Here is a 24,247-nt window from a genome sequence, read left to right as displayed (position 1 = left end):
CGCCGGTCCGACCAAGTTGCAGGCCCCTCTCCGGAGGCCCAGGGGAAGACGCCGCCATTCCCACGGCTCCAAAGGCGGGGGTGCTGGGACGCTGACCTGGACCCCAGCTGTGCCCGTCCGGTCCCGAGGGCTCTGGGGTCCATCCCCACGACCCGGCTGAGACAGAGTCCCAGAGCCCCAGGGGGCCGCAGCCCTGCCTCCTGGCCGAGCCCGGGAAGGCAGAGGAGCTGGTGGAGCCAGTCCCGTTTCCCGCTCGCACTGGTTCCCGGCCACGGCCCACAAACCCCACCACGCCCGGCCACCCCGTCCCAGACAGCACGACCCTCCCCTCCACACACACGTGAGCCATCCGTCCCCACCCTCCTGGTGCCCTCCAGCCTCCTCCTTCAGGAAGCCTTCCGTGATGGCTGCCAGCGCTGGGATCTCCTAAAGCACCCCGAACTCCCCGCCTTCGCGCACACCCCCCCCCCCCCGCACCCCTGTCCACCCGTGCCCGCAAGGCGCCCGGGCCCTTCCAGTGAATGCGGACAGCAGCTTCCGCTCCTGGAGGCCGCGGCTCTGGGGAGGTCGGGCCCGGCCACGGCGCTCCAGACCCTGAGCCCCCCGCCCCCCACCCCCCTCTGCTTTCAGAGAGTCGCGGCCGTCCAGCAGGTGCTGAGCGCTCACAAGGTCAGCTTCCCGTGCGCGGGGGGCTCCGGGTCCTGGTGGCCCTGCGGGAGACAGAGCCAGGTGAGAGGCCGGGCTGGGCCCCGGGGGCCGAGGCTGCCCCCCCCCCGGCCGCCCCGCCGCCGCTCACCGCTCTCCTTGCAGACCCCCAGCGGCTGGGGCGGCGGCGGCGGGCTACTGGGCGGCGGCGGTCCTGCTGGTGGTCGGGCTGTTCGCGGTGGCCGCGTTCATTCCTCTACAAGTTCAAAAGGCAAGGCCGCTCCCCTCGCCTCCGCGGGCCGGGCCTGGGCGCGGGGCGGGCGGGGCGGGGGACACGGCGGGGCTCCCTTCCCGTCCCCGGGGCCTGGCGGGGCACCACCCTCCCCCAGGAGCCCCCCCTCCTGCGCCGCCGCGCCCTGACGAGGCCCGGGGTGTCCGCATGCGGGAGGCCGGGCCCGCAGAGGGCCTCGTGAGGGGCACGAGGCTGCGGAGCGCGGGGCGGCCCCGACTCCCGGCCCCGGGGTGCCCGCCTCGCCCACCCGGTGCCCCTGGCGGGGCTCCACCTGTTTAGATGAGGGCCCTGGGGGGCAGCGGGCACGGCTGGTGCCGGGGACCGGGGACCTGGGCGCACAGACCCCGAGCTGCCACCCACCCCGGGCCTGAGCCCCTCTGGCCACGCCCCTGTGACTGACGTGGACACGCTCCTCTCTGGCCCCGCCCCCCGTGCCTCCCGTGGACACGCTCCTCTCTCACCCCGCCCCCGTGCCTGACGTGGACACGCCCCTCTCTGGCCCCGCCCCGTGCCTGACGTGAACACGCTCCGCTCTGGCCCCGCCCCGTGTCTGACGTGGGCACGCCCCTCTCTGGGCCCCGCCCCCCGTGTCTGACGTGGACACGTCCCTCTCTGGTCCCGCCCCCGTGTCTGACGTGGACACTCCCCTCTCTGGCACTGCCCCTGTGCCTGACGTGGACACGCCCCCTCTCTGGCCCCCCACCCCAGTGATTCAAGTGGATGCCTGGGACCCTACGGCGCTGGTCCCCATGGCCGCTCCCGTGCCGGGCCTCCCCGCGCAGGCCCGGTCCTCTGCCCTTCCCCGGGGCCCGGGCACCATGCCACCCTGGGGGGGGGCGCTTTCCTCTGACATCAATGCACGTGTGGACTTGTAGCGGGTAGGGGAGCACCTGCTCCATGCCACACCCTCACCCCAGCTCTGGGGGCAGGTGCAGCGCGCGCCCATCGGGGCGGGAGGCTGAGAATGGATAACGGGAGTCCCAGGCGCCCAGGCGGGAGGCCACTTTCCCCCGGGCCGCTGGGGCCGCTGGGCCGACCTGGCCGCGCACCCGGGAGACAAAGCAGAGCAGCCCCGCCCGCTGTGCAGAGCGGTGCCCGGCACCCGCTCCAGCCTGGGGGGGGGAACGGGCGCTGGCCGAGGGGGCCGCCCCTCCACAGGGCCGTGTGCCCGTGACCTCCACCGAGCTGAGAGCCCGGCTGTGCCCTGCAGGAAACGCCCGGCAGAACCGTGTACGCCCAGATGCACAACGAGAAGGAGCAGGAGATGACCAGTCCCGTGAGCCACAGCGAGGACACCCAGGGCGCCATCCAGGGTAGGTGCGGGGGCACGTGGCCTGCCCCGGGCTCCACAGGGGTCCCGGGCACAGGACCAGGGCCAAGCCGGCCGCCCGCAGGACTCTGCGTCCACCAGAACAGTGAAGCTGGGCTCCTCCTCCCGTAGAGTCAGGGCCGAGGGGGGCGGTGGGCGCCGTCCCCAGGGGCCCGCCAGCCCAGAAGAGGGGGAGATGGAGACCGGCCACCGGCAAAAACACCGATTCCCTGCTCGTCACACACACATTCATGCACATGCACGCATGCACACACACACGCACGTGCACACACGCATACACACATGCACACACTCACGCACCCCGCATGGCAGCGGCCTCTCCGCCCTGCCAGGCCCGCAGGGTGCGCCCGCAGGCCCCCCCTCGCACCGAGGCGTGGCAGGACGGCAGTGCTCTCCGCGTCGTCCCTCCGGACGAGGCCGCTCGAGCCGGACGCCACGTCCCGGCGGCCCCAGAGCCCGCTCTGGCCCACCGGGCCCCCCTGCGCAGACCCACTGCGGGTCCGTGCGCGTGGCTTGGGCCGGCTGCTCCACGCTGCGTGTGGGAGGGAGGGCGGCCGCGGGGCGGAGCTCCAGACGGCTCTGCGGAACCGCCCGCCCGGGGTCCCTGGCCTCACTCCGCAGGCTCCGTGACGGACGTGGGCACGCCCCTCACTAGCCACGCCCCCGTGACTCATGTGGACACGCCCCTCTGGCCCTGCCCATGTGACTGACGTGGACGCACCCATCTCTAGCCCCCGCCCCTGACTGACGCAGACACGCCTCTCTGGCCCACTCCGTGACTAACGTAAACACGCCCCCCTCTGGTCCCGCCCCCGTGGACACGCCCCTCTCTTGCCCTATCCCTGATGCAGACACGCCCCCCTCTGGCCCCGCCCCGTGATCGATGCAGACACACCTTCCTCTCGCCCCGCCCCTGTGACGCAGACACGTCCCTCTCTGGCCCCGCCCCATGCCTGACGTGGGCACGCCCCTCTCTCGCCCCCACCCCCAGTCCTCGCCGTGCCAGGCCCTGCAGCAGCAGCAGCGGCCAGGACGGGGCGCAGCCTCAGCCCCTCCCACGTGCCCCTGTTGCCAAGGTCGGGGGGGGCCCCTCGCAGGTCAGTGGGGCCGCCCGTCAGCACTCGGGTCCACTGCTTGCCGCAGCACCGCCCCCCGCCCCCCGCTCACCGGCTCCACGCGGGGTCCCCCGCCCACCGCTCACCGGCTCCCCGCGGGCCCCGGGGGCCGGGCCGGGCCGGGCGGGGGCCGCGCTCCCAGCCACGCTGTCTTCCGCTGCCAGGCAACCACTCAGGCGTGGTCCTGAGCATCAACTCTCGGGAGATGCACAGCTACCTGGTCAGCTGATGCCGGACCGCCGTCCCCCGTGGAGGACGAAGGCGCACGGGCGCCGGCTGGAAGGATGTCCCCGCCACGCCCGCTGGAGAGGCCGCCTCCCGCAGCCCCGCCCACCCAGGGAGCAGGACACTCCCTCCGCCAGCCCCAGCCGCCCCCGGGTGCCAGGGTGGCCCGCCCCTCACCGCCGGGACCCGCGGCTGCCCTGGCTGCTCCGACCTGCGGCCAGCCAAGGCCCACCCTCTCCCGGCCACTGAGCCGGGGGCCAGGCCGCAGGGCGGCCCGGGCCCGGGGGCCTCCGTCCCCGCCCGGTGGCTCCCGTCCTCGCCCTGGGCTTCCTAGAAGCCAGGCCCGCCCAGCGCCGCCCTCCAGGCCCTCCACTGCCCCTCTTCTCGTTAAACTGCAGATCGTGTACATACCTCTCCAGGCAGCCCCTCGCGCTTGGGGCGCGTTTACCTGTGCGTTGAGCGGGGCGGCGGCCCCTGGCTCCCAAAGCCCCCTTGCCGCACCGTCCACAGCTCCTCTGCTTTTCCCGGGAGGTGAGGTGGGCAAAGGGCCTTGTTCCCCGCATTCCTCCAGGCTGCCAGGTGGGGGCGCCTGCCACGGCCCCGCCCGGGACGGCTGCAGTTCCCCAGGCTGCCGATAGGAGGTGCCATCACGGGCCCTCCGGGGCGGCTGTCGTTCATTCCTCAGGCTACCGGTAGGAGGCGCCGTCAGAGCCCCTCCAGGATGGCTGCAGGTCCCCCCGGGCTGCCAGGAGGAGGCGCTCTCCCAGCCGGGCAGGCTCTGGACGGGGCTCCCTGCCTCCTGCCCGCTTTGGGACCCCACGTAGGCCTGTGCCGGGGACCCTGTGGACGGGCGGGGCAGGTGCCGCCCCTCACGGTGAACCCGGGGTGCGCAGAGAGACGGGCGTCACAGCTAGAGAGCGCGGCAGGGAGGCCCGGGGCCGGACCGCGAGCAGTGCCGCACGGACAGACAGACAGCAGGACAGACAGCAGGACAGACAGACAGCAGGACAGGCCACCTTCTGCCTTGAGGCGTGCAGTCAGCCCCCTCCCGCAGCCCCTCCTCCCCAGCACCTCCCCCCTCCCCCCGGGCCGCCGCGGGGGCCCAGAGGGGGGTCACGTCCAGGCCCCGGCCGGCACTGACCCTGCCGGCTTTGGGGGTCCCCCTCGTGCCCCAGAGACGAGCCCGCACACCAGGGCTCTGCGGGGGCGCTCGGCCTCGGGTGGCTGGGGGGTCCTGGCGTCTAGGCGCGACGGAGGGCAGAGCAGGTACGCCGCCCCGCGGTGGGGACCCCAGGAAGGGCCTCGCCCCAGCCCCGAGCCTGCGGCAGGCTCTGGGGACCCCCGGGCAGACACGAGCTCCCCCCCCCACCGAGACGCACACGTAGCACAGCCCACGCCACGGAGCCACGGGACCCGGGAGCCCTGGCTGAGCCCTCCCCACCCCCGGCCGCACTCAGCGCTGCCCCCGGCGGGGTCCCCCCCGCCCCCACGCGCACCGGTGGACGTTCCCCTCGTACTCTATGTTATTATTTCTTTAAAAAAAAAATCCAGGGTGTGGGGATCCGGAGCCTGGGCATGGGGAGCGCCCGACACCGCCCTGCTCCCCGACCACGCCCACCCCCGGGGTCACCGCACCCCCCCCCCCAGGTGCCTGTGTCACCCCGAGGACCAGACGCCACCGCCCTGGGCTCCCCGGCCGGGGCCAGGCGTCCACAGAACACGCAGCGCGCTTCCTTCTTTCTCCTTTTTAAAATCAATAAAGGATTTGTGATGCTTTTCATGGAGCGTCTGCGCGCCCTCCCCCTCCCCCCCCCAGCGCCGTCCCCCCCCCGCCCAGCGCCGTCCCCCCCCAGAGCGCCTTCCCCCCCCCAGCGCCGTCCCCCCCCGCCCAGCGCCGTCCCCCCCTCCAGAGTCGGGCCTTCCCCCCCAGAGTGCCTTCCCCCCCCCCCAGAGCGCCGTCCCCCCCCAGAGCGCCTTCCCCCCCCCCAGAGCGCCTTCCCCCCCAGAGCGCCTTCCCCCCCCAGAGCGCCTTCCCCCCCAGAGCGCCGTCCCCCCCCAGAGCGCCTTCCCCCCCAGAGCCCTCCCCCCCAGCGCCGTCCCCCCCCAGAGCGCCTTCCCCCCCCCAGCGCCGTCCCCCCCAGAGTGCCTTCCCCCCCCCAGATGCCGTCCCCCCCCAGAGCGCCTCCCCCCCCAGAGAGCGCCTTTCCCCCCCCAGCGCCGTCCCCCAGGCCTTCCCCCCCCCAGTGCCGTCCCCCCCCAGAGCGCCTCCCCCCCAGAGCGCCTTCCCCCCCCCCAGCGCCGTCCCCCCCAAGCGCCTCCCCCCCAGCGCCGTCCCCCACCCAGCGCCGTCCCCCCCCCAGAGCGCCTTCCCCCCCCAGCGCGCCTTCCCCCCCCAGCGCCCGTCCCCCCCAGAGCGCCTTCCCCCCCCAGAGCACCTTTCCCCCCCAAGAGCGCCGTCCCCCCCAGAGCGCCTTCCCCCCCCCAGCGCCGTCCCCCCCCAGAGCGCCTTCCCCCCCCAGAGCACCTTCTCCCCCAAAGCGCCGTCCCCCCCAGAGCACCCCCCCAGCGCCGTCCCCCCCCAGCGCCGTCCCCCCCCCAGAGCGCCGTCCCCCCCCAGCGCTGTCCCCCCCCAGAGCGCCTCCCCCCCGCCCCCCGCGCCTTACCCCCGGGCGCCCCCCTCCCTGAGCGTGGTGGCGGGTGGAGGCCCGGGGGCCGGGGAAGGCGCGGGCCCTGTCACCAGACCTGAGTCACCTGGGACCAGGGCCGGAAAGCTCCGGATGCGTGGGGGGGCGGAGGGTGGGACACGGGAGGCGGAGCGGGACCCGAGGGAGTTCTGAGCGGAGGGAGGGAGGTGCTGGGGTCCCCTCAGGCTTTTAGGGGGGTTGCAGACACGGCTGCGGTCCTGTGACGCAGGTCACTGAGGGAAGTGGAGAAGGTTCCAGGCCAGGCGGTCAGCTCTTCCGCTTGTCCCGAGGGCCAGCAGCCCCCCCACCCCCCCGCCGGCCGCGCCCCAGCTCCCCGCCCTGCCCTGGCCGTGGGGGGGGGGGTCGCACGGGGCCACACGTCCTCTCCGGCGTCAATGGTGGCATCTTCTCCTCGCCCCCCAGGGCAGGCAGGGTAGGGGGAGGGGAGGGGGCAGGTGTGCGTCGGGGGCTGGGGTGCCCCCCCCCAACCCCAGCGGCTCAGGAAGCGGAGGCGGAGAGGCCCACGGCTCGCCGGGGCCAGGCCTGGGGGGGGGCGCCTGGTGCTGGGGGGAGGGGGAGGGCTTCGCGGGCCGCCCCCCGCGACGCTGCACACCGGCACCCCGAGGACACAGACCTGCCCACGACGCATCTCAGCCGCGTGCGGGGCGCACACGGAGACGGCCTCGCACGCCGCGGCGGGACTCGCACAGCAGCCCCACGCGAGAACGACCCGACACCCCGTCGGGGGGCTTGGGACCCGGTCACCACGGGGCGGGGGCCCTCGGGGGCCCCTGCACACTGCACGGCCGGCGTGGACAGGCAGAGCAGCCCCAGGGGAGCAGAGCTAGAGCAGGGTCAGCCTGCACCCCAACATCAGCCACTCCTGTGCCTCCGCTCAGACCCGAAGCCTGACCCCCCACCTCCCAGTGACCCCAACACCCAGTGACCACCCCACTTCTCAGTGACCCCCCACCACCCAGTGACCCCCCCATTACCACCCAGTGATCCCCCACCACCCAGTGACCCCCCACCTCCCAGTGACCCACCACCTCCCAGTGACCCCCTGACCTCCCAGTGACCCCCTGACCTCCCAGTGACCCCCACCACGTCCCGGTGACACCCTCACCTCCAGTAACCACCATCCAGTGACCCCCCACCACCCAGTGACCCCCCACCTCCTAGTGACCCCCCACCTCCCAGTGACCCCCACCACGTCCCAGTGAGCCCCACACCTCCCAGTGACCCCCCCCATTACCACCGTGACCCCCACACCTCCCAGTGACCCCCCACTGTCCCAGTGACCCCCCCCATTACCACCGTGACCCCCACACCTCCAGTGACACCCCATGTCCCAGTGACCCCCCCCATTACCACCGTGACCCCCACACCTCCCAGTGACACCCCATGTCCCAGTGACCCCCGACCTTCCAGTGACCCCCTCGATGTCCCAGTGGCCCCCCACCTCCCAGTGACCCCCAACACCTCCTCCCAGTGACCCCCATTACCACCCAGTGAACCCCCATTGTGGGATCTCTCTTTCGACTTCCCCTCGCTTGGGGGGGAGGGGCTTTCCCCGCCCCTTCCTGGGTGTCCCTTTATCGCTCTCGCGGGAGCGATGGCCACGGGTAGCCTCGGTGGCGTGCGGTCGCAGGGTGCCCCAAAGCCACCAAGAACGACACGGACCCATGGGTCCTGGAGAAAACCTCTAGGGCTTCTGTTTATTCAAATGAGGAACCTCCCAGATATACCCCAAAGGCGGGCACAAGAGAGGGGCCCCTGATTGGTCCCAAGGAGCTGTCCCTCAAGTGATGTCAGACTTCCTTCTCTTCCTGTTAAAGACAGGAAGGGGAGGGACAGGCTGAGGTCAGCTGTGCACCTTAAAGGTGCAGCTGACCCCAACCACCCCATGTCCCAGTGATCACTACCCAGTGACCTCCCACCTCCCAGTGACCCCCCTCCAGTGAACCCCACCTCCCAGTGACCCCCCACCTCCCAGTGACCCCCCACCTCACAGTGACCACCACATCCAGTGACCCCCACCATCCAGTGATCCACCAACCTCCCAGTGACCCCCAATACCACCCATTGACCCCCCACCTCCCAGTGATTCCCACCTCCCAGTGACCCCCCATTACCACCCAATGACCCCTCCACGTCCCACTGACCCCCAACACCACCTCAGTGACCCTCATTACCACCACCCAGTAACCTCCCCACCTCTGTGACCCCCATTACCACCCAGTGACCTCGCCACTCCCAGTGACCTCCACACCACCCAGTGACCCCCCACCTCCCAGTGACCCCCACACCACCCAGTGACCCCCAACACCACCCAGTGACCTCCCCACCTCCCAGTGACCCCCATTACCACCCAGTGACCCCCATTACCACCCAGTGACCTACCCACCACCGTGACCTCCATACCACCCAGTGACCTCCACCACCTCCCAGTGACCCCCACCTCCCAGTGACCCCCACCACCTCCCGGTGACCCCCATGCCCCCCTCGCAGTGCCCTCTGGGACGTGAGGAAGACGCCGAGGCCTGCTCCCGGTGGCGGTTTTATTAGGAATACACAAGGCGGTGGGTCGCGCCAAATGGCACCAGTCGGAGGCTACACATGGAAAACGGTAGAAAACTCAAGTAGTAAGGCGGGGAATACAAACGGGGTCCACGTCTGAAAATTAGTGTCTGTATGGCGATCTCTTCATAAATCTCTGTCCTTTACGACTTAAATACAGTGAGAAACACTCGACACATATTTACAGTTTTTGTCCTAAAAGGCTCTACCCACATATTTAATAATAATAATAATAATAATAATAATTAAAAATCTTTCCTGCTTTTCTTTGCCAGCTCCTTCTGAAGAGAAATTAAATAGGACTTTAGGCTTTCTTTTTTAAATACAATCAGGAAATAATTACATTCTCGCCGTGAAAGCATCTTACAACCGACAGCCGATGAGCTCGGATGTCTGCGAGGAGAGGATGGTGGGACCCGCACGGGGCCTCCCTTCCCCGCGGAGGATGCACCGAGCGGAGGAGGAGCCTCCTCCCAGCACCCCGGGCGGGCCCCAGGGCAAGGCGGCCGTCCGAACCCGGCGCTGGCACCGCTGCTGCGTGCTGGCGGGGGCGGGGCGGGCGGGCGGGGGGGCGGGGCGCGCTGGCGGGGGCGGGCGCGCGGCGGGGGCGGGGCGCGCTGGGCGGGGGCGGGGCGCGCGGGCGGGGGCGGGGCGCGCTGGCGGGGGCGGGGGCGCGCGGCGGGGGCGGGGCGCGCTGGCGGGGGGCGGGGGCGCCGGCGGGGGGCGGGGCCTCCTGCCTCCCCGCCCGCCCCGCGGGGCCGCCCTGGCCCTCGACCTGCAGGACCCGCAGGGGGCCGATGCGATGCGCAGCTCCGCGCATGCTGCGCAGCGCTCCTGACGTTGCGCTTGTTTCACAGTATGGACGCCGCGCCCGGTGGGTAAGGAAGGAGAGGGGCCGTCCTGGTAGAACCGCGCCCCCGGTCCGCTCCCCATTCACTTGAGGACAGGAAACCCGCAGAAGAGGACGGGGCGGGCGCGGGCCCGAACCCCCCGGCGGCGGCTGCTCCCCGCGTCCCCGCGGCTCCCCCGCCTCCCCGCCCCTGCACGGCCACGAGGGGTGGCCGCGCGCGCCGTGGGCGGGAAGGTGGCCGCTGCAGCGCGCCGTGGGCGGGAAGGTGGGCCGCGCGCGCGCCGTGGGCGGGAAAGGTGGCCGCGCGCGCCGTGGGCGGGGAAGGTGGCCGCGCGCGCCGTGGGCGGGAAGGTGGCCGTGCGCGCCGTGGGCGGGAAGGTGGCCGCGCGCGCCATGGGCGGGAAGGTGGCCCTGCGCGGGCCGTGGGCGGGAAAGGTGGCCGCGCGCGCCGTGGGCGGGAAGGCGGCCCTGCGCGCGCCGTGGGCGGGAAGGCGGCCCTGCGCGCGCCGTGGGCGGGAAGGCGGCCCTGCGCGGGCCGTGGGCGGGAAGGCGGCCCTGCGCGCGCCGTGGGCGGGAAGGCGGCCCTGCGCGGGCCGTGGGCGGGAAGGCGGCCCTGCGCGGGCCGTGGGCGGGAAGGCGGCCCTGCGTGCGCCGTGGGCGGGAAGGTGGCCGCGCGCGCGCCGTGGGCGGGAAGATTCCACGTCCGACATCCGGGGCAGCGCAGCTGACCCTGACGGTCCCCCTCAGTGCCCGGAGGCAAGGGGACAGCGAGGGCCCGAGCCGGCCGGCGCCGCCCGCCATCTGTTCCCCCGGGAGAGGGCTGGGGAGCTTCTAGAAGGGCGGCAGGGTGAGCCCGGGGAAGGAGGGGCGTGGGTGGCGGCTGGGGCGCGGGGGCGCTCCGTGGGCGGGGCTCAGGGGAGCCCCACCCCTACAGACATAAATTAACACCATGGAGTGGACATAGACAAATAAATAACGTGCTCTGAGGCAAATACCTAACTAGCTTTCTGACCCAATCTGGAAACGTGGGGGGACACAGGCCCGCTGGAGGCCGGGGGGGGGGGCCTGGGACTCGGGGTTCGCGTCGGCCTGCCACCCCCTGGGGGCGAGGACGGACTGCCAGACAGGGGTTTTGCACTCACAGTGTGTGTGCCAGGAGCCCACGGCCCGCCCCGGGCCGGGCGCCGCCTGACCACGGCAGAGGGGGCGGGGAGGAGGGCCCCATGGCCGGCGCCGGGGGGCAGTGCCGGGGGGGGGAGGGGCCGCGGCGGCAGCCGACCCCCCGGAGCCGAGGGGGCTCCTGGCAATGGCTTTGCAGTGAATTCGAGTGTCGGGGGCCGCCGCGGGCCCCCCTGCTCCTGGGCTGCGGCTGGTGCGCAGCACCGCTGTGGGGAGGGAGCCCGTGCTCGGCACAGGGGCCCACAGGGCCCGCGCCCCACGGTCGGAAAGTTCCGGAAAGCACCTTCTGGAGCGCACAGGCGGAGGAGCTGAGAAGTGGGGCCTGGGTCCGTGTGCACCGGGGGCGCAGGCGGGGAATCCCGAAGGCCCTTCCTGCCCCACGGCCCGGCCCGGGCTGTAAGGCCCACCCTGTTCCTTCCCCAAGGGGGCCGGGGCTCCCCGTCCACCTCAGCCCGGGAGGCTGGGGGAGGGAGGGGGCGGGGGGCGGGCCAAGGGGGGAAGGCCCACGTGAGTGAGAGGAGGAGAGGGGGGCCGAGGTGGCGCCCCCCAGGCGGCTGGACGGACTGCTTCTCCAAGGCAGGACGCGGGGAACGGCCCGAACCCCCACGGCGCTTCCGCCCCACCCGGGGGCGGGGCGGGCACGGGGTGCGGGCCGGCCTCCCGTGTGGCCTGGGCGTCGGCAGAGGAGGGCCCGGCCCCCGGACGCCGTGGACCGCGGGCTCCGGGCTCTGCCTCCCCCGAGGGGGCCCCGTGGGTCGAGGCCGTGGGGCGGGCACCGGCTGTGGCTCCTCCGTTGGCCCGGGAGCCCGGTGCACCGCCGCCTCCGTGCTTTGTCCGTGTGCGCTAACGAAGCCGGAGCCCCGGCCTTGCTGGCGGCCGCTGCACAGGAGGAGGAGGAGGAGGAGGAGGGCGCAGGCGCCGGGCCGGGGTGCCGGGGCCCGCGGGGAGGCGCCCACCCCCGCCTTGCGGCCGGCGGCCCCGAGCGCGTGGCTGGGGCGTGGAGGAGGCCGGGGCTGCGCGTGGTCTCTGAGGCCGGTGGCCTGCCTTCCTCTAGGTCCCGTTCTTCAGCTCCCACTCCTGGAGGGAGGGAAAGCCCGTCAATCTCACCCTGGACGCCGCCCGGCCAGCGCGCACCGGCTGGGACCCCCCGGCTTCCGGAGTGGAGGGACCGGGAGGGCCCGGCCGCCCACCGTGGGTGGCCCAGAGGCTCCCCAGAGCGGAGCGCGGACGCTGCGCGTCCACACCCCCCCTCCAGCGGAGGAAGGGGTGGGTGCGGTGGCTCGCGCCTGCGATCCCCGCGGCTCAGGGGCTGAGCTCGGTGACTGCGTGCCAAGCCAGCGGGAGCGGAGGAGACCACGAGACTCTGCTCTCCAGCGAGCCGGCACGAAGCAGAAGCGGAGGCACGGGGAGGCCTGCAGAAAGGGTCTCCTGGCCTCACGGCGCCCAGTGCGGGGCCCGGTCCCCCGCCCTGTGTCCCCACCCGCGGGCTGAGGCAAGTCGGAGGAGTCCACCCGAGCTCCTTGAGTCCCGGCGGGGAACGGGGGCTCAGGGGCCGAGAGCTCCACGCGCGTTCCCCTTGGGCACCTCCAGCGGAGGGGAGCCGGGCAGGGCCGCCCCGCACCCACCCCGGCCCCGGCGCCCGGAGCGCGGGACCCACCTTGGCCCTTGCGCAGCACGTGCCCGCGGCAGGGCGAGCTGCCCGCGCCTGGCTGGCTCTTCTTCAGGACGGCGGCGCTGTTGACGGGCAGCGGGCCCTCGGCGTCGCTGGTGTCGCAGCTGGAGACCGGCGAGTTCTCCAGCGTCCGGTGCCGGAAGCCGGGAGACTGCCGAGAGAGTCCCCGTGAGCCAGCGACCCCCCGACCCGGGAGACTGCCCGAGAGAACCCCGTGAGCCGGCGACCCCCCAACCCGGGAGACTGCCCGAGAGAACCCCCGTGAGCCAGGCCCCCCGCCAACCCCGGGAGACTGCCCGAGAGAACCCCGTGAGCCAGGCCCCCCCAACACGGGAGACTGCCCGAAAGAGGCCCCGTGAGCCAGGCGACCCCCCGACCCGGGCGACTGCCCGAGAGAACCCCAAGCCAGGCGACCCCCCGACCCGGGCGACTGCCCGAGAGAACCCCAAGCCAGGCGACACCCCCGACCCGGGAGACTGCCGGAGAGAACCCCGTGAGCCAGGCGACCCCCCGCCACCCTGCCCCGCCGGCCCTCGAGGAAACGCTTCGCTTCGCGCACTTTTCATTGTGCAGTGCTGGGGGCGGAACGGGTGGAAGCGGCCCGTGCACGCTTCACAGCGAGCCCAGCCAACCGCCCAGCCCGGAGCGCGGTTTGCCTCCAAGAAGGAGCAGGTTACGGACATGAGGACCCCGGCCCCACCGCCACCACTGTGACTAGCCCTCGGGCACCTCTGGAACCCCATTTACAGGGGCGTGGGGTGATGACAGGAGAGGGGAGGGGGAGGAAGGCGGAGGCCTTCCCCTGAGGGGGGAAGGAGTGATGGGGCGGGGGAGGGGGGAGAGGCACGGCGGGGGAGGAGGGGAGGTGGCAGGTGTGTGTGTGTACGTGTGTTTGCACGCGTGCAGGGAGTCCTGTCCGCACTCTGGCGGGCCGCACCGTTGCGCTGCAAGGCCTCACTGACGCTGCCCTGGAGAGGCCCCGGCGCTTGGACCCCGCGCCAGCCACGGTGCCTCCCCACAGCCCTGCGCGGGCCCCCCGGGCATCCGTGTGCCACGCCATGCCAGGCTTCCTGCCTGAGAAGCAGGACCTGGTCACGGAGGAAAGACCCCGGCCTGGTGCGGTCCGCCCTTTCAGGAAGGTTTGGGTGGAGAGGAGAGGAAACCCGGTGTGGGTGCGGCCAGGGCACGGAGGGCAGGTGTGCCCGGCGCCTGTGGCGAGCCCCCCCCCCGGGCCTCCTGCCGGACGCTCACCTGTGGGCTGGACGTGCCGGACCTGGGCTCGATGGCCAGCCCGAGGGTGACGCCGCCCGCCAGGGCTTTCTTGAGGCTCTCCTTGACGTCGGTCAGCTCCAGCTCCAGGCTGACGCGCTCGGCCTCCGCTGCTTGCACTCCTCCTCCAGCCTGCGCAGCTTGTCCTCCAGGGCCACCTGGGTCTTCCTGCCTGGGAGACCGGAGCACGCGGCCCTTGAGGCCGGGCCCCGAGGGCCGCCCCCGCCCCCGCGGTCCCGCGAGGCTGCTGACCCGGAAGTCCTCGTGTGGCACGTGCGCTCTCGTGCCAGCTTCCCGAGCCCCACGGCCAGGCCACGAGCTGGGCCTCCACAGCAGAAGATGCGCGTGTGCTTCACACCGCCGAGCCCTGGGGCAGCCGGCGGGGGGCGGGGGGGCGGGGAAGCCACCGCGAAGCCTGGGCTTTGCCCTCAGCTCCCTGGCTGGAGGAACCCAGATCGGGACCAGGCCCCACCTAGATCTGGGGCCCCATACCGGTCTGGACTGGGTCTTGTCTAGAATTGGACTAGGTCTCACCTAGATTTGTACCAGGTCTGGTTTAGAACTGGACCATGTCCGCCTAGAACTGAACTGGGCTGATCTAGACCAGGTCTGGCTTAGGTCTGCACTGGTTCTCAACTAGACCTGGACGGGGTCTTGTTTAGAACTGGACGGGTGTAGTGTAGATCGGGACCGGTCTCATTTAGAACTGGACTGGGTCGGTCTAGAACTGGACAGGCGTCGTCTAGATCTGGACGGGGTCTCCCTGGGAACCGGACTGGGTCGGTCGAGGTCTGGACGAGGTCTCACCCTCGGGGGGGGGGGGGGGGGACACTGTGGAACCGAGGCGGGGCTGTGAGAAGCCCCTCAGGGCAGGGATGCACACCTGGGGCCCCTCCCCACAGAGGGGCCTTGCTCGCTGGCCTCCGCCGGCCCGCCGACCACCCTCTTCCCCCGATCCCCTGTGGGATTGGGCTGTGGTGCGGCCTTCGTGGGGAGTGGAAAGCGGCTCTGTGCCGTGGAGACCCGTGGGAGGGGCGTGGCCCACTGTCCCGCAGAGACGCAGGCTGGTCCGCCCCACACGGGGGCAGCACCTGCCAAGACGGTGGGCGCAGGGCCTTCCCTGCAGGCTCTGCGCGGGCGGTGCGGCGCGGGGGTGGACCGTCGGCCACACCGCTGCCCTCGGGGGGCGGATGCACCGCGCCCAGCCCCCGTGGGAGCCCTGACGCGGCGGCCGCAGAGGGCGGCCGAGTGCCCTACCCGGCGTTCACTTGGATGGCGGCCCTCAGGTCCTTCCTCTCCTTCCGGAGCTGGGCCAGCCTGTTCCGCAGCGCCTCCTTCCTCTTCAGCAGCTCCTCCTCCTTGGTCTGCAGCCGCTTGGCATCGGCCTCCACCCGGTTCTTGCCGTACTTGTACTGGTCGGCATCTGCACGGAGGGCGCTGGGGTCAGCTCGCTCCGCGGGGGCAGCGCTCGGGGCACGGAGGGGTCGGAGGGGACCCTGGGGACCGCGAAAGCCCGCAGCAGGTTTGGAGCACATTGGAGAGCTGAGCCACACTGAGACCGGGCACCACGCAACAAATGAGCATGGAGAACGCCGGAGCCCATCCGGCCTCCCCTCCAAGGAGGCTGCAGGCTGGGGACGGAGGGGCCCCTGACCCTAAGTTTGCCAGCGCCATGGCTGTTCCTGACCAGGGCGGCCATCTCCCGGCCTGAGATGAGACCCCAAACTTGCTGGGGAGGGGGGCGCAGCATGGCGGGTCAGGAAGCTCTGCAAGCGTCCCGGGGACCTCAGCCGTGTCCCCGACACGCCGCTCACACACGAGAGCTGCCAGGCCGGGCAAACTCCGCACGCGGCACCGGCACCGGCCCGGCACAGGCAGACGCTGCAGCTACAGCCTGAGGCTCGGAGCTGGGGAGAGGCGGCGCTCCGCACGCTCCACCCACCAGGAGGTGTGGCTCCAATGCTCCGCCCACCCGGAGGCGGTGCTCTGCAGGCCCCTCCCACCTCGGAGGTGGTGCTCTGTAGGCCCCTCCCATCCCAGAGGCGTCGCTCCGCAGGCTCTGCCCCCCGGAGGCGGTGCAGGCAGGCGCTCCGCAGGCCCCTCCCATCCCAGGGGCGGCGCTCCGCACGCTCCTCCCCCCGCAGAGGCGTCGCTCCGCAGGCCCCGCCCCCCAGAGGCGGTGCAGGCAGGCGCTCCGCAGGCCCCTCCCATCCCAGGGGCGGTGCTCCGCACGCTCCTCCCCCCGCAGAGGCGTCGCTCCGCAGGCCCCGCCCCCCGGAGGCGGTGCACGCAGGCGCTCCGCAGGCCCCTCCCATCCCAGGGGCGGCGCTCCGCACGCTCCTCCCCCGCAGAGGCGTCGCTCCGCAGGCCCCGCCCCCCGGAGGCGGTGCACGCAGGCGCTCCGCAGGCCCCTCCCTCGGAGGCGGCGCTCCGCACGCTCCTCCCCCCGCAGAGGCGTCGCTCCGCAGGCCCGCCCCCCGGAGGCGGTGCACGCAGGCCGGCTCACTGGGGCGGGGGTCGGCTCTGGGTGGGGGGAGCGGAACCCGGAACTCACTGGACGCCACGCGCTTCACGCCCGCTGCAGACTCGGCCTTCTTCGGCTGCCCGCCGGGCGGCTTCCCTTTTCCCGGAGCCCCACTGGACGCGGCCGGGGGCTTTTTGCCCTTCAGCTGTCAAAACAGAGATGGGCGGTGAGAAGCAGAGCGGGCGGGGACTCGTGGCTCTTCCCTCTCAGCCGGCGCCTCCTCCATCCGAGTGAGCGGGGAGAAGTCGGGCGCGGCCTGCAGGTGCGGGATGCCGGGGTGGCTGGGGCGGGCCTGGCCCGGGCGCCCGGGGACCCCGGGACCCCGGGAAGCCCGCGGCGCGGCCAGGAGCGCGGGAGCATGCGTGTACCTGCGTGTGCAGCCCGACAGCCGCCCCTCCCCGCGGAAGAGGTTTAGTGACAGAGGGGGAGCGGGGCAGGCCGCCGCCCGGGGCCTTGTAGTGGTTAGAGCAGAGCCGAGAAGCCTTCCTGTCAGCAGGGGAGGAGCGAGCAAAGATGCGAGGAGACGGCAGGTTATCGTAGAGGCCCCGCGTTGTCGTACAACGCCTCTTCTCCCAGGCCCTGGCCGCCGCCCGGCAGGCCGTCCTCGGGGTCCCACTGCAACACACACGGCTTCGTTAGTGCCCGGTGCGGCGAGGCCAGCTGCTCCCCAACATGCCGCGTGTGCAACACACGCACACACACTGCAAACCACACGGCTTCGTTAGTGCCCGGTGCGGCGAGGCCAGCTGCTCCCCAACATGCCGCGTGTGCAACACACGCACACACACTGCAACACACACGGCTTCGTTAGTGCCCGGTGCGGCGAGGCAGCCCAGAGAGGTCAGCCGCTCCCCAACATGCCGCGTGTGCAACACACACGCACACACACTGCAACACACACAGCTTCGTTAGTGCCCGGCACGGCGAGGCCAGCCCAGAGAGGTCAGCCACTCCCCAACATGCGCGTGTGCAACACACACACTGCACACACACGGCTTCGTTAGTGCCGGCGCGGCGAGGCCAGCACTGAGAGATCAGCCGCTCCCCAACATGCCGCGTGTGCAACACACACGCACACACACTGCAACACACATGGCTCGTTAGTGCCCCGGCGCAGCGAGGCCAGCGCTGAGATCAGCCGCTCCCCAACATGCCGCGTGTGCAACACACACGCACACACACTGCAACACACACGGCTTCGTTAGTGCCCGAGGCCAGGCCAGCGCTGAGAGGTCAGCCGCTCCCCAACATGCCATGTGTGCAACACACACGCACACTGCAACACGCACATTGCAACACACACGGCTTCGTTAGTGCACTGCGAGGCCAGGCCAGCGCTGAGAGGTGAGCCGCTTCCCCACACGCCACGTGTGCGACACACGCACACTGCAACACACACAGCTTCGTTAGTGCCCGGTGCGGCAAGGCCAAGGCCAGCGCTGAGAGGTGAGCCGCTCCCCCACGTGCCGCGTGCAGGGAGCTCCCGCGTGTGTGCGACACACACCCACAGCACACACGCACAGGGACTGGTTCAGAAGAATGCTTTCCTCGGTCATTGGAGGAAAACCTTTTGTTTTGCTGATTTGTCAAAGCAGAAAAGGAGTGTGGATCCGACAGTTTCCCGCTCCGAGACGGGACAGAGTGTGGGGTGACAGGAAGTAAGGACAGGGGTGCTGGTGAGGCCTCTGGCCCACAACGAAGCACACGAGAATGAGACCCCAGGGGGCTACGCACTCCTCCATGCCTCTGCTCCCGAGCTCACAGCCAGCTTCACAAGCGGGGGGAAACTGAGGCTGCGGCCGGTGAAACAGCCAGTGAGAGAGAGAGCTGGGCAGAGCCATGCTCACGGCTGCAGGCCCAGCTGCTGCTGAGCCTCAAAGGCTTCTGAGGGGAGCAGGCATTTGGGGCCCTCCGAGGCTCCCCACGGCCCCCTCAAGCTCCGTGACTCGGGTTCCTGGTCACGGTCAGCGTGCGTCACTGTGCAAGAACGCACGGTGTGGGAAGGCAGGTGGGGAGCGGGCACTGCCGCAGGGGGACGCAACGAGGGACTAAGTAGAGGCCAGCCACTCAGGAGGACAAAGGCCCACGGGGTGCAGACACGGGGCATAACAAACCCCAACGCCACCAACCACCGCCAGAGTATTTTAGGCTTAAATGGCTTGCGCTTAAAAAAGGAAATATTAATTCGCATATCCTGCACATTTCACCATTTTATATCCTCCTCGCAGTTGTCCTTTCTCCCAGACTGTAATTATAGGTTTTTGTGGTTAAAAAATAGGAAAGGTTGAGAGTCCCACAGTGCGGGTATTTTTACGCCTTTGTGATCGCTTCAGCGTGTCTATTTTGGGGATGCTGGGGTCTGTGTGCAACTCAAATCAACAGATAAACTGGGTGCCAGCACTGCGTGACAACCTCATGTGTATTTAGCCAGAGCTATTAAAACCGTCTATACTGACTATCCCTCTCCTAAAACACCCAAGGACTCAGTCACACAGGTGACCTAGGACACAGTGACAGGAGTCCCGCTGAAGCTTCTAGATAAAAAGCGAGTGCACTGCACTCAGACTCCCCTGGCGCAGTACTGGCAGAGACTCCGGCCCTGGAACGAGACACGTTAAATACCAGGTCTGGGTCTGAGATTACAAATGAAGCCTTCCAAGAAGGCGCTCGGCCCTGCTGACAGGCCTGCACACCCAGAGAGCAGGCCGGGGCCCAGGCTGGCGCACAGAGAGAGAGCAGGCGGGGGCCCGGCGGGGACACAGGCCCCCATACACAGAGAGCAGGTGGGGGCCCGGGAGGGGGGGGGACACAGGCCCCCATACACAGAGAGCAGGCGGGGGCCCGGGGCGGGACACAGGCCCCCATACACAGAGAGCAGGCGGGGGCCCGGGGGGAGACACAGGCCCGCATACACAGAGAGCAGGCGGGGGGCCCGGGGGGGGGGACCACAGGCCCGCATACACAGAGAGCAGGCGGGGGCCCGGGGGGGGACACAGGCCCCCATACACAGAGAGCAGGCGTGGGCCCGGGGGGGGGACACAGGCCCCCATACACAGAGAGCAGGTGGGGGCCCGGGAGGGGGGGGACACAGGCCTGCATACACAGAGAGCAGGCGGGGGCCCGGGGGGGGGACACAGGCCCGCATACACAGAGAGCAGGCGGGGGCCCGGGGGGGACACAGGCCCCCATACACAGAGAGCAGGCGGGGGCCCGGGGGGGGGACATAGGCCCCCATACACAGAGAGCAGGTGGGGGCCCGGGAGGGGGGGGGACACAGGCCCCCCATACACAGAGAGCAGGCGGGGGCCCGGGGGGGGACACAGGCCCCCATACACAGAGAGCAGGCGGGGGCCCGGGGGGACACAGGCCCCCATACACAGAGAGCAGGCGGGGGCCCGGGAGGGGGACACAGGCCCGCACACAGGGCGCAGGCGTGGCCCCGGGAGGGGGACACAGGCCCGCACACAGGGCGCAGACTGAGGCTGAGCAGCGATGCCCGTTAGGAAGCCAGCTGGCCGCAGCTGTGGCCGCTCAGGACGTCGGGTGGGACAGCTGGGCGGCGCACACAGCCCCAGTGCCTGCGGTCCTCGATGATGGCAGAGCCTGTCTATGAGCAGAAGGAGTGCGAGGGCCTTGCCGGAGCCCTGGGGAGCCTGCTCCCCCGCCCCCCCCGGCAGGAGAGGCCGGCGGCCGGGGCCTCCCAAGTGCCCAAGTGCCCAGGGCGTGTGGGGCCCTGCCAGGTGCGACCCTCCCCCCAGGCCGGGACCTGCTGGAACCGTGCGTGGCTTGTCTTCAAGAGAGGTGTACACCGAGGCCCAGAGCTAACGGCCAGGCTGCCGGGACACACGGCGTCTACACGCGCTGAGCGCCAGCTCACCAACGGGGCGGCCGCCAGAAGGGAGGCGGAGGCTGGGCAGGTGTGTCTAGGGCTGGAGGGGAAGGGCACGGGCGCGGGAGCAGCCCTCGTGTTGAGAGCAGGAGTGGAGGGGGGGCGGGAAGGGGTCTGCCAGCCCCAGACCTCAGGGGGCCCCTCCCCCGTGCTCTGTGTCTGGGGAGGCCAAGGGCGGCACCACACCCTCCTTGTCCATCCCAGGACACGGTCTGTCCACCAGGGGACACCAGCATAGAGGACCCAAGGAGAAGAGGGGGAGGGGGGGCGGAGGGAAGAGGGAAGGAGGGGAGGAAGGAAAAAGAAAGAAAGGGAGGAGGGCCGTGTGCTGAGCAGAGAACTGCTCCGTGTGGCTGGCGGGGTGGGTGGGGCGGGTGGAGCCAGCGGGGAGGCCGGGTGGGTCAAGGGGGCGGAGGAGTGTGGGTGACGCAGGCGGCCGGAGGCCTTACTCCCTGCTCCCAGCCGCAGGGACGCTGAGCTCCACCCCTCCCCCACCGCCCCCACGAGGCCCTTCCTGCTCCTGCCGGGGTGCTGCGGATTCCATGACGGAATACCGGGGGGGGGGGGGGGGGGGGGGGGAGAGTGGAGGAGGAAAACGGAGTCTAAAATACCCTGCACCACCGAGAAACTGGCCGTCGAGGCACCGCGTGCCTAAGCTTTTAAAAGTGCTTTAGGTGAGATGTCAACCGTACACTGCCCAGAGCCGGGAGGAGAACGGGCAAGGGGCTTGCTGCCCCGTCCCCGCACCGAGCGGGCGGCATCGGTGTGGGCCCTGGGTGCCCGGCCGGAGGCGGGGCCTGGGCGGAGGCGGGGCCTGGGCGGAGGCGCGGCCTGGGCGGAGGCGGGGCCTGGGCGGAGGCGCGGCCTGTGCGGAGGCGGGGCCTGGGCGGAGGCGCGGCCTGGGCGGAGGCGGGGCCTGGGCGGAGGCGCGGCCTGGGAGGAGGCGCGGCCTGGCGGAGGCGCGGCCTGGGCGGAGGCGGGGCCTGGGCAGAGGCGGGGCCTGGGCGGAGGCGGGGCCTGGGCGGAGGCGCGGCCTGGGAGGAGGCGGGGCCTGGGCGGAGGCGGGGCCTGGGCGGAGGCGGGGCCTGGGCGGAGGCGGGGCCTGGGAGGAGGCGGGGCCTGGGCGGAGGCGCGGCCTGGGCGGAGGCGCGGCCTGGGCGGAGGCGGGGCCTGGGCGGAGGCGCGGCCTGGGCGGAGGCGCGGCCTGGGCGGAGGCGGGGCCTGGGCGGAGGCGGGGCCTGGGCGGAGGCGCGGCCTGGGCGTTGGCGGGGCCTGGGCGGAGGCGGGCGGGCGCGCGGGCAGGCACTCACCGCGCCGTTGATGCAGGGGACGTCGTCGTAGTGCAGCGCGGTCCCGCTGGGGTGGGCGTAGCCGTTGGCCGTGCTCCCCACGTAAGGGCTGGTGGACACCGCACGCCTGTTCATGAAGCTGCGGGGGAGAGGGAGGGGCCGTCAGTGCGGTGGAGGAGGAAGGGGGTGGGGGGACCCGGCTCCACGGCCATCCCTCTGGGTCACACGGAGGTGACCAGGCACGCACCCGCATCCCTGCGGCCGCCTCTGTCATCCTAACGAGCCCCTCCGCCACCCACCCGAGGCCGCTGGGAAGGCTGGAGGGGCTGCCACCGCCGCTGGTCATCGCCCCACAGGGCGGGGCAAGAGCTGAGGGAGGGCAGGGGGAGGGCTGAGGAGCTGCCCCCGTCGCCTCCCCCTGCGCTCCAGCCAGGGCTCCGGGCCGGTCCCCACGCCGCCCAGGCCCTGTGTCCTGGGATCCAGGGAGCACTGGATGCTAGGGGCCTCTCGGCCCGCGGCCTGACAGCAGAAGGCCCTGCAGTGCAGGGGACAGAGGCCCCGCCCGGGCGGGAACGCCCATGGAACTCTCGTCTCCAGTTAACCCTCAAAAAGCTGCAAGTGGCACACTGTGGCTCAAGCGGCAGAGCACCAGCCTTGAGCATAGACGCTCAGGGACAGTGCCCAGGGCCCCAAGTTCAAGCCCCAGGACCGGCCTACTGTGTCTCTGCCTCCCCGTCCTCCTCACAGCTGTCTGAGGCTCTGAACCTGGGTCTGGCAGGTCAGGTGGAGTCCCTTCTGCCTGTGCGGCTGCCCCCTCCATTTCTTCGTTGCCCGTGCCCTGGCTCTCACCCCCCCCCCCCCATGTGCATTAGCTTGTTCAGCTGCTTGCACACTGCAGGAGGGCGGGGGCCTGTGTAGCTCCGGTGCCCCACCTCGGGGCCCAGGAAGACGCCGTGACACACAAGGTACCCGCAGGGCCGGAGCGCGGGCGCAGGGCCGGCGGCCCAGACAGGGACAGCCAACGGCGCGCCTCTGAGGGAAGAGAGAGCCCGGAGCAAACAGACCACCAGCTCCAACACAGCCGGAGATAAAAATCCAACAGGAGAGCGGCTCTCCCTCCCTAGTTCCCTGTCTTCCTAGACGTGCGTGACTAGGGCCACTGGGTGAATAGACAGAGGAGCTACAGGATAATAAGGTGGGACTGGCCTCTCGACGGCGCCCTCTGGGGACCCGAGGGAGAAGGGCCAGGAGGAAGTGGCCAGCCCGGTCCTGGCAGAGAACACCGCTGCCCCCTGCCGGTGAAGGCCAGCATGCACACCACTCTCCGTCACACGCGGAAAGTGCACAGATGCGGCCACCGCCACACGCGGAAGGCGCACAAAAGCGAACTACGAGAAGAAAACGAAGAGGGAGCCGGGCGCCGGTGGCTCCCACCTGCGATCCCAACTACTCGGGCAGGAGAGTGAGATCTGCGGATCGAGGTGCGAAGCCAGTCCTGGAGGCAAAGTCCCTGAGACTCTCACCTCCAAGAAGTCATAGGAAAAGCCAAAGTGGCTGTGGCTCAGAGAAGCTCAGGGACGGGGAGGGGGCGGGGGGCACAGCACCGGCAGAGCCCCTGTAGGAATGACTTGTCCAGACCTGCACGAACCACGCCACACCCCCGCTCCACCCAGCTCTAGGACGTGTTTGCTCCAATTCCTGTCGTGTCCAGCGTGCATGTGGCCTGCTGTGGAGCACTGGCCTGTGGAGGTGATGCCGTGCACACCAAGGAGCCGGCCTCCTGGAGCAGTGCTCAGAGAGAGAGAGAGAGAGAGAGAGAGAGAGAGAGAGAGAGAGGAGAACATCCTCTGCTCCTCTGAGGACCGCCCGGGTCAAGTCGGCACTTCCTGCTCTGCTGTGAGCTGTGGCGACTGCGGGGACTGGGCCCGGGGCCTGCCCCCCGCTACCCTCCCACCCCTGTCCCCCTGTATCACAGGTGACAAAGCACCCCATCTCAGGTTGTTGTAGTGTGTCAGCCGGCAAGGCCCCAGCAACCGTGGACCACACCCGCGGCTGCTCTCCAGGCCCCTGACGTCATTGGCTTAAGGAAACAACCAGTTTAGAAGAATGCTTTTGCACAAAGCACCGTTTGTGAAGCTACAATGTAAGCTCGTAGTACTAGAAAGGTAGCTTCAACAGCCAGGGCCCCTACAGCAACATGCAGAGTCATTTCTACGTGGTGCCCAGCCCGCTGCCTGCTTTGCAGGTAAAATGTCATTGAAGCACAGACACACCCACGTTTCCGTGACGCATCGTGTCTACCTACAACGGCAGCGCCGGGCGGATGTAACAGCCGTTACCCGGCCTGCAAAGGTGGTGTTTACTACCGGGTCCTTCACACAGCCGGTCTGCCAGCCCTGCTCCGCGGGAAATCTCAGCGGGGAGAAGTGGCCAAGTGCGTCATGGGCGTCTGGAGGCCACGGCGGCGGAGGGAAGGCCCTCGGGGCCTGGGGTCTCACCAGAAGGTCTGCTTGGCAGCCTGGATGACGTTGGCCGACATCTCCACGTCGATGTAGTCGTAGTGCAGGGCCCCCGGGTCCGTGGAGGACCCCGTCTCAGACAGCAGGACCCCGATCCACCGGCCCATGTCCTCCGAAGACGCCGCCTGGGCGGGGAACGGCGCTTCCGGTCAACCACAGACAGGCACTGGCACGGGGGGGGGGGG

The 24,247-nt window shown here is 70.8% G+C and overlaps 2 protein-coding genes across 2 annotated transcripts in view; one reads left to right on the top strand and one right to left on the bottom strand.

Moving 5' to 3' along the window:
• Ablim2 (actin binding LIM protein family member 2) overlaps positions 1–598 on the top strand; it is a 54,753-nt gene extending 54,155 nt beyond the window's left edge. Inside the window, exon 12 of the mRNA XM_048364151.1 lies at positions 501–598. Within this exon, the coding sequence (XP_048220108.1) occupies positions 501–598 (98 nt within the window). The remainder of the gene's footprint in view (positions 1–500) is intronic.
• Positions 599–10,326: 9,728 nt separating this feature from the next.
• Afap1 (actin filament associated protein 1) overlaps positions 10,327–24,247 on the bottom strand; it is a 56,781-nt gene continuing 42,860 nt past the window's right edge. The window contains 8 exon segments of the mRNA XM_048364452.1: positions 10,327–11,977; positions 12,558–12,723; positions 13,824–13,951; positions 13,954–14,012; positions 15,099–15,264; positions 16,396–16,510; positions 21,565–21,682; positions 24,042–24,187. Coding sequence (XP_048220409.1) covers positions 10,860–11,977; positions 12,558–12,723; positions 13,824–13,951; positions 13,954–14,012; positions 15,099–15,264; positions 16,396–16,510; positions 21,565–21,682; positions 24,042–24,187 — 2,016 coding nt within the window. The 3' untranslated portion in view covers positions 10,327–10,859.

The sequence above is a fragment of the Perognathus longimembris genome, chromosome 16, assembly GCF_023159225.1.
Source record: "Perognathus longimembris pacificus isolate PPM17 chromosome 16, ASM2315922v1, whole genome shotgun sequence".
Lineage (NCBI taxonomy): Eukaryota > Metazoa > Chordata > Mammalia > Rodentia > Heteromyidae > Perognathus > Perognathus longimembris.
This window is presented reverse-complemented; position numbering and strand designations above follow the sequence as displayed.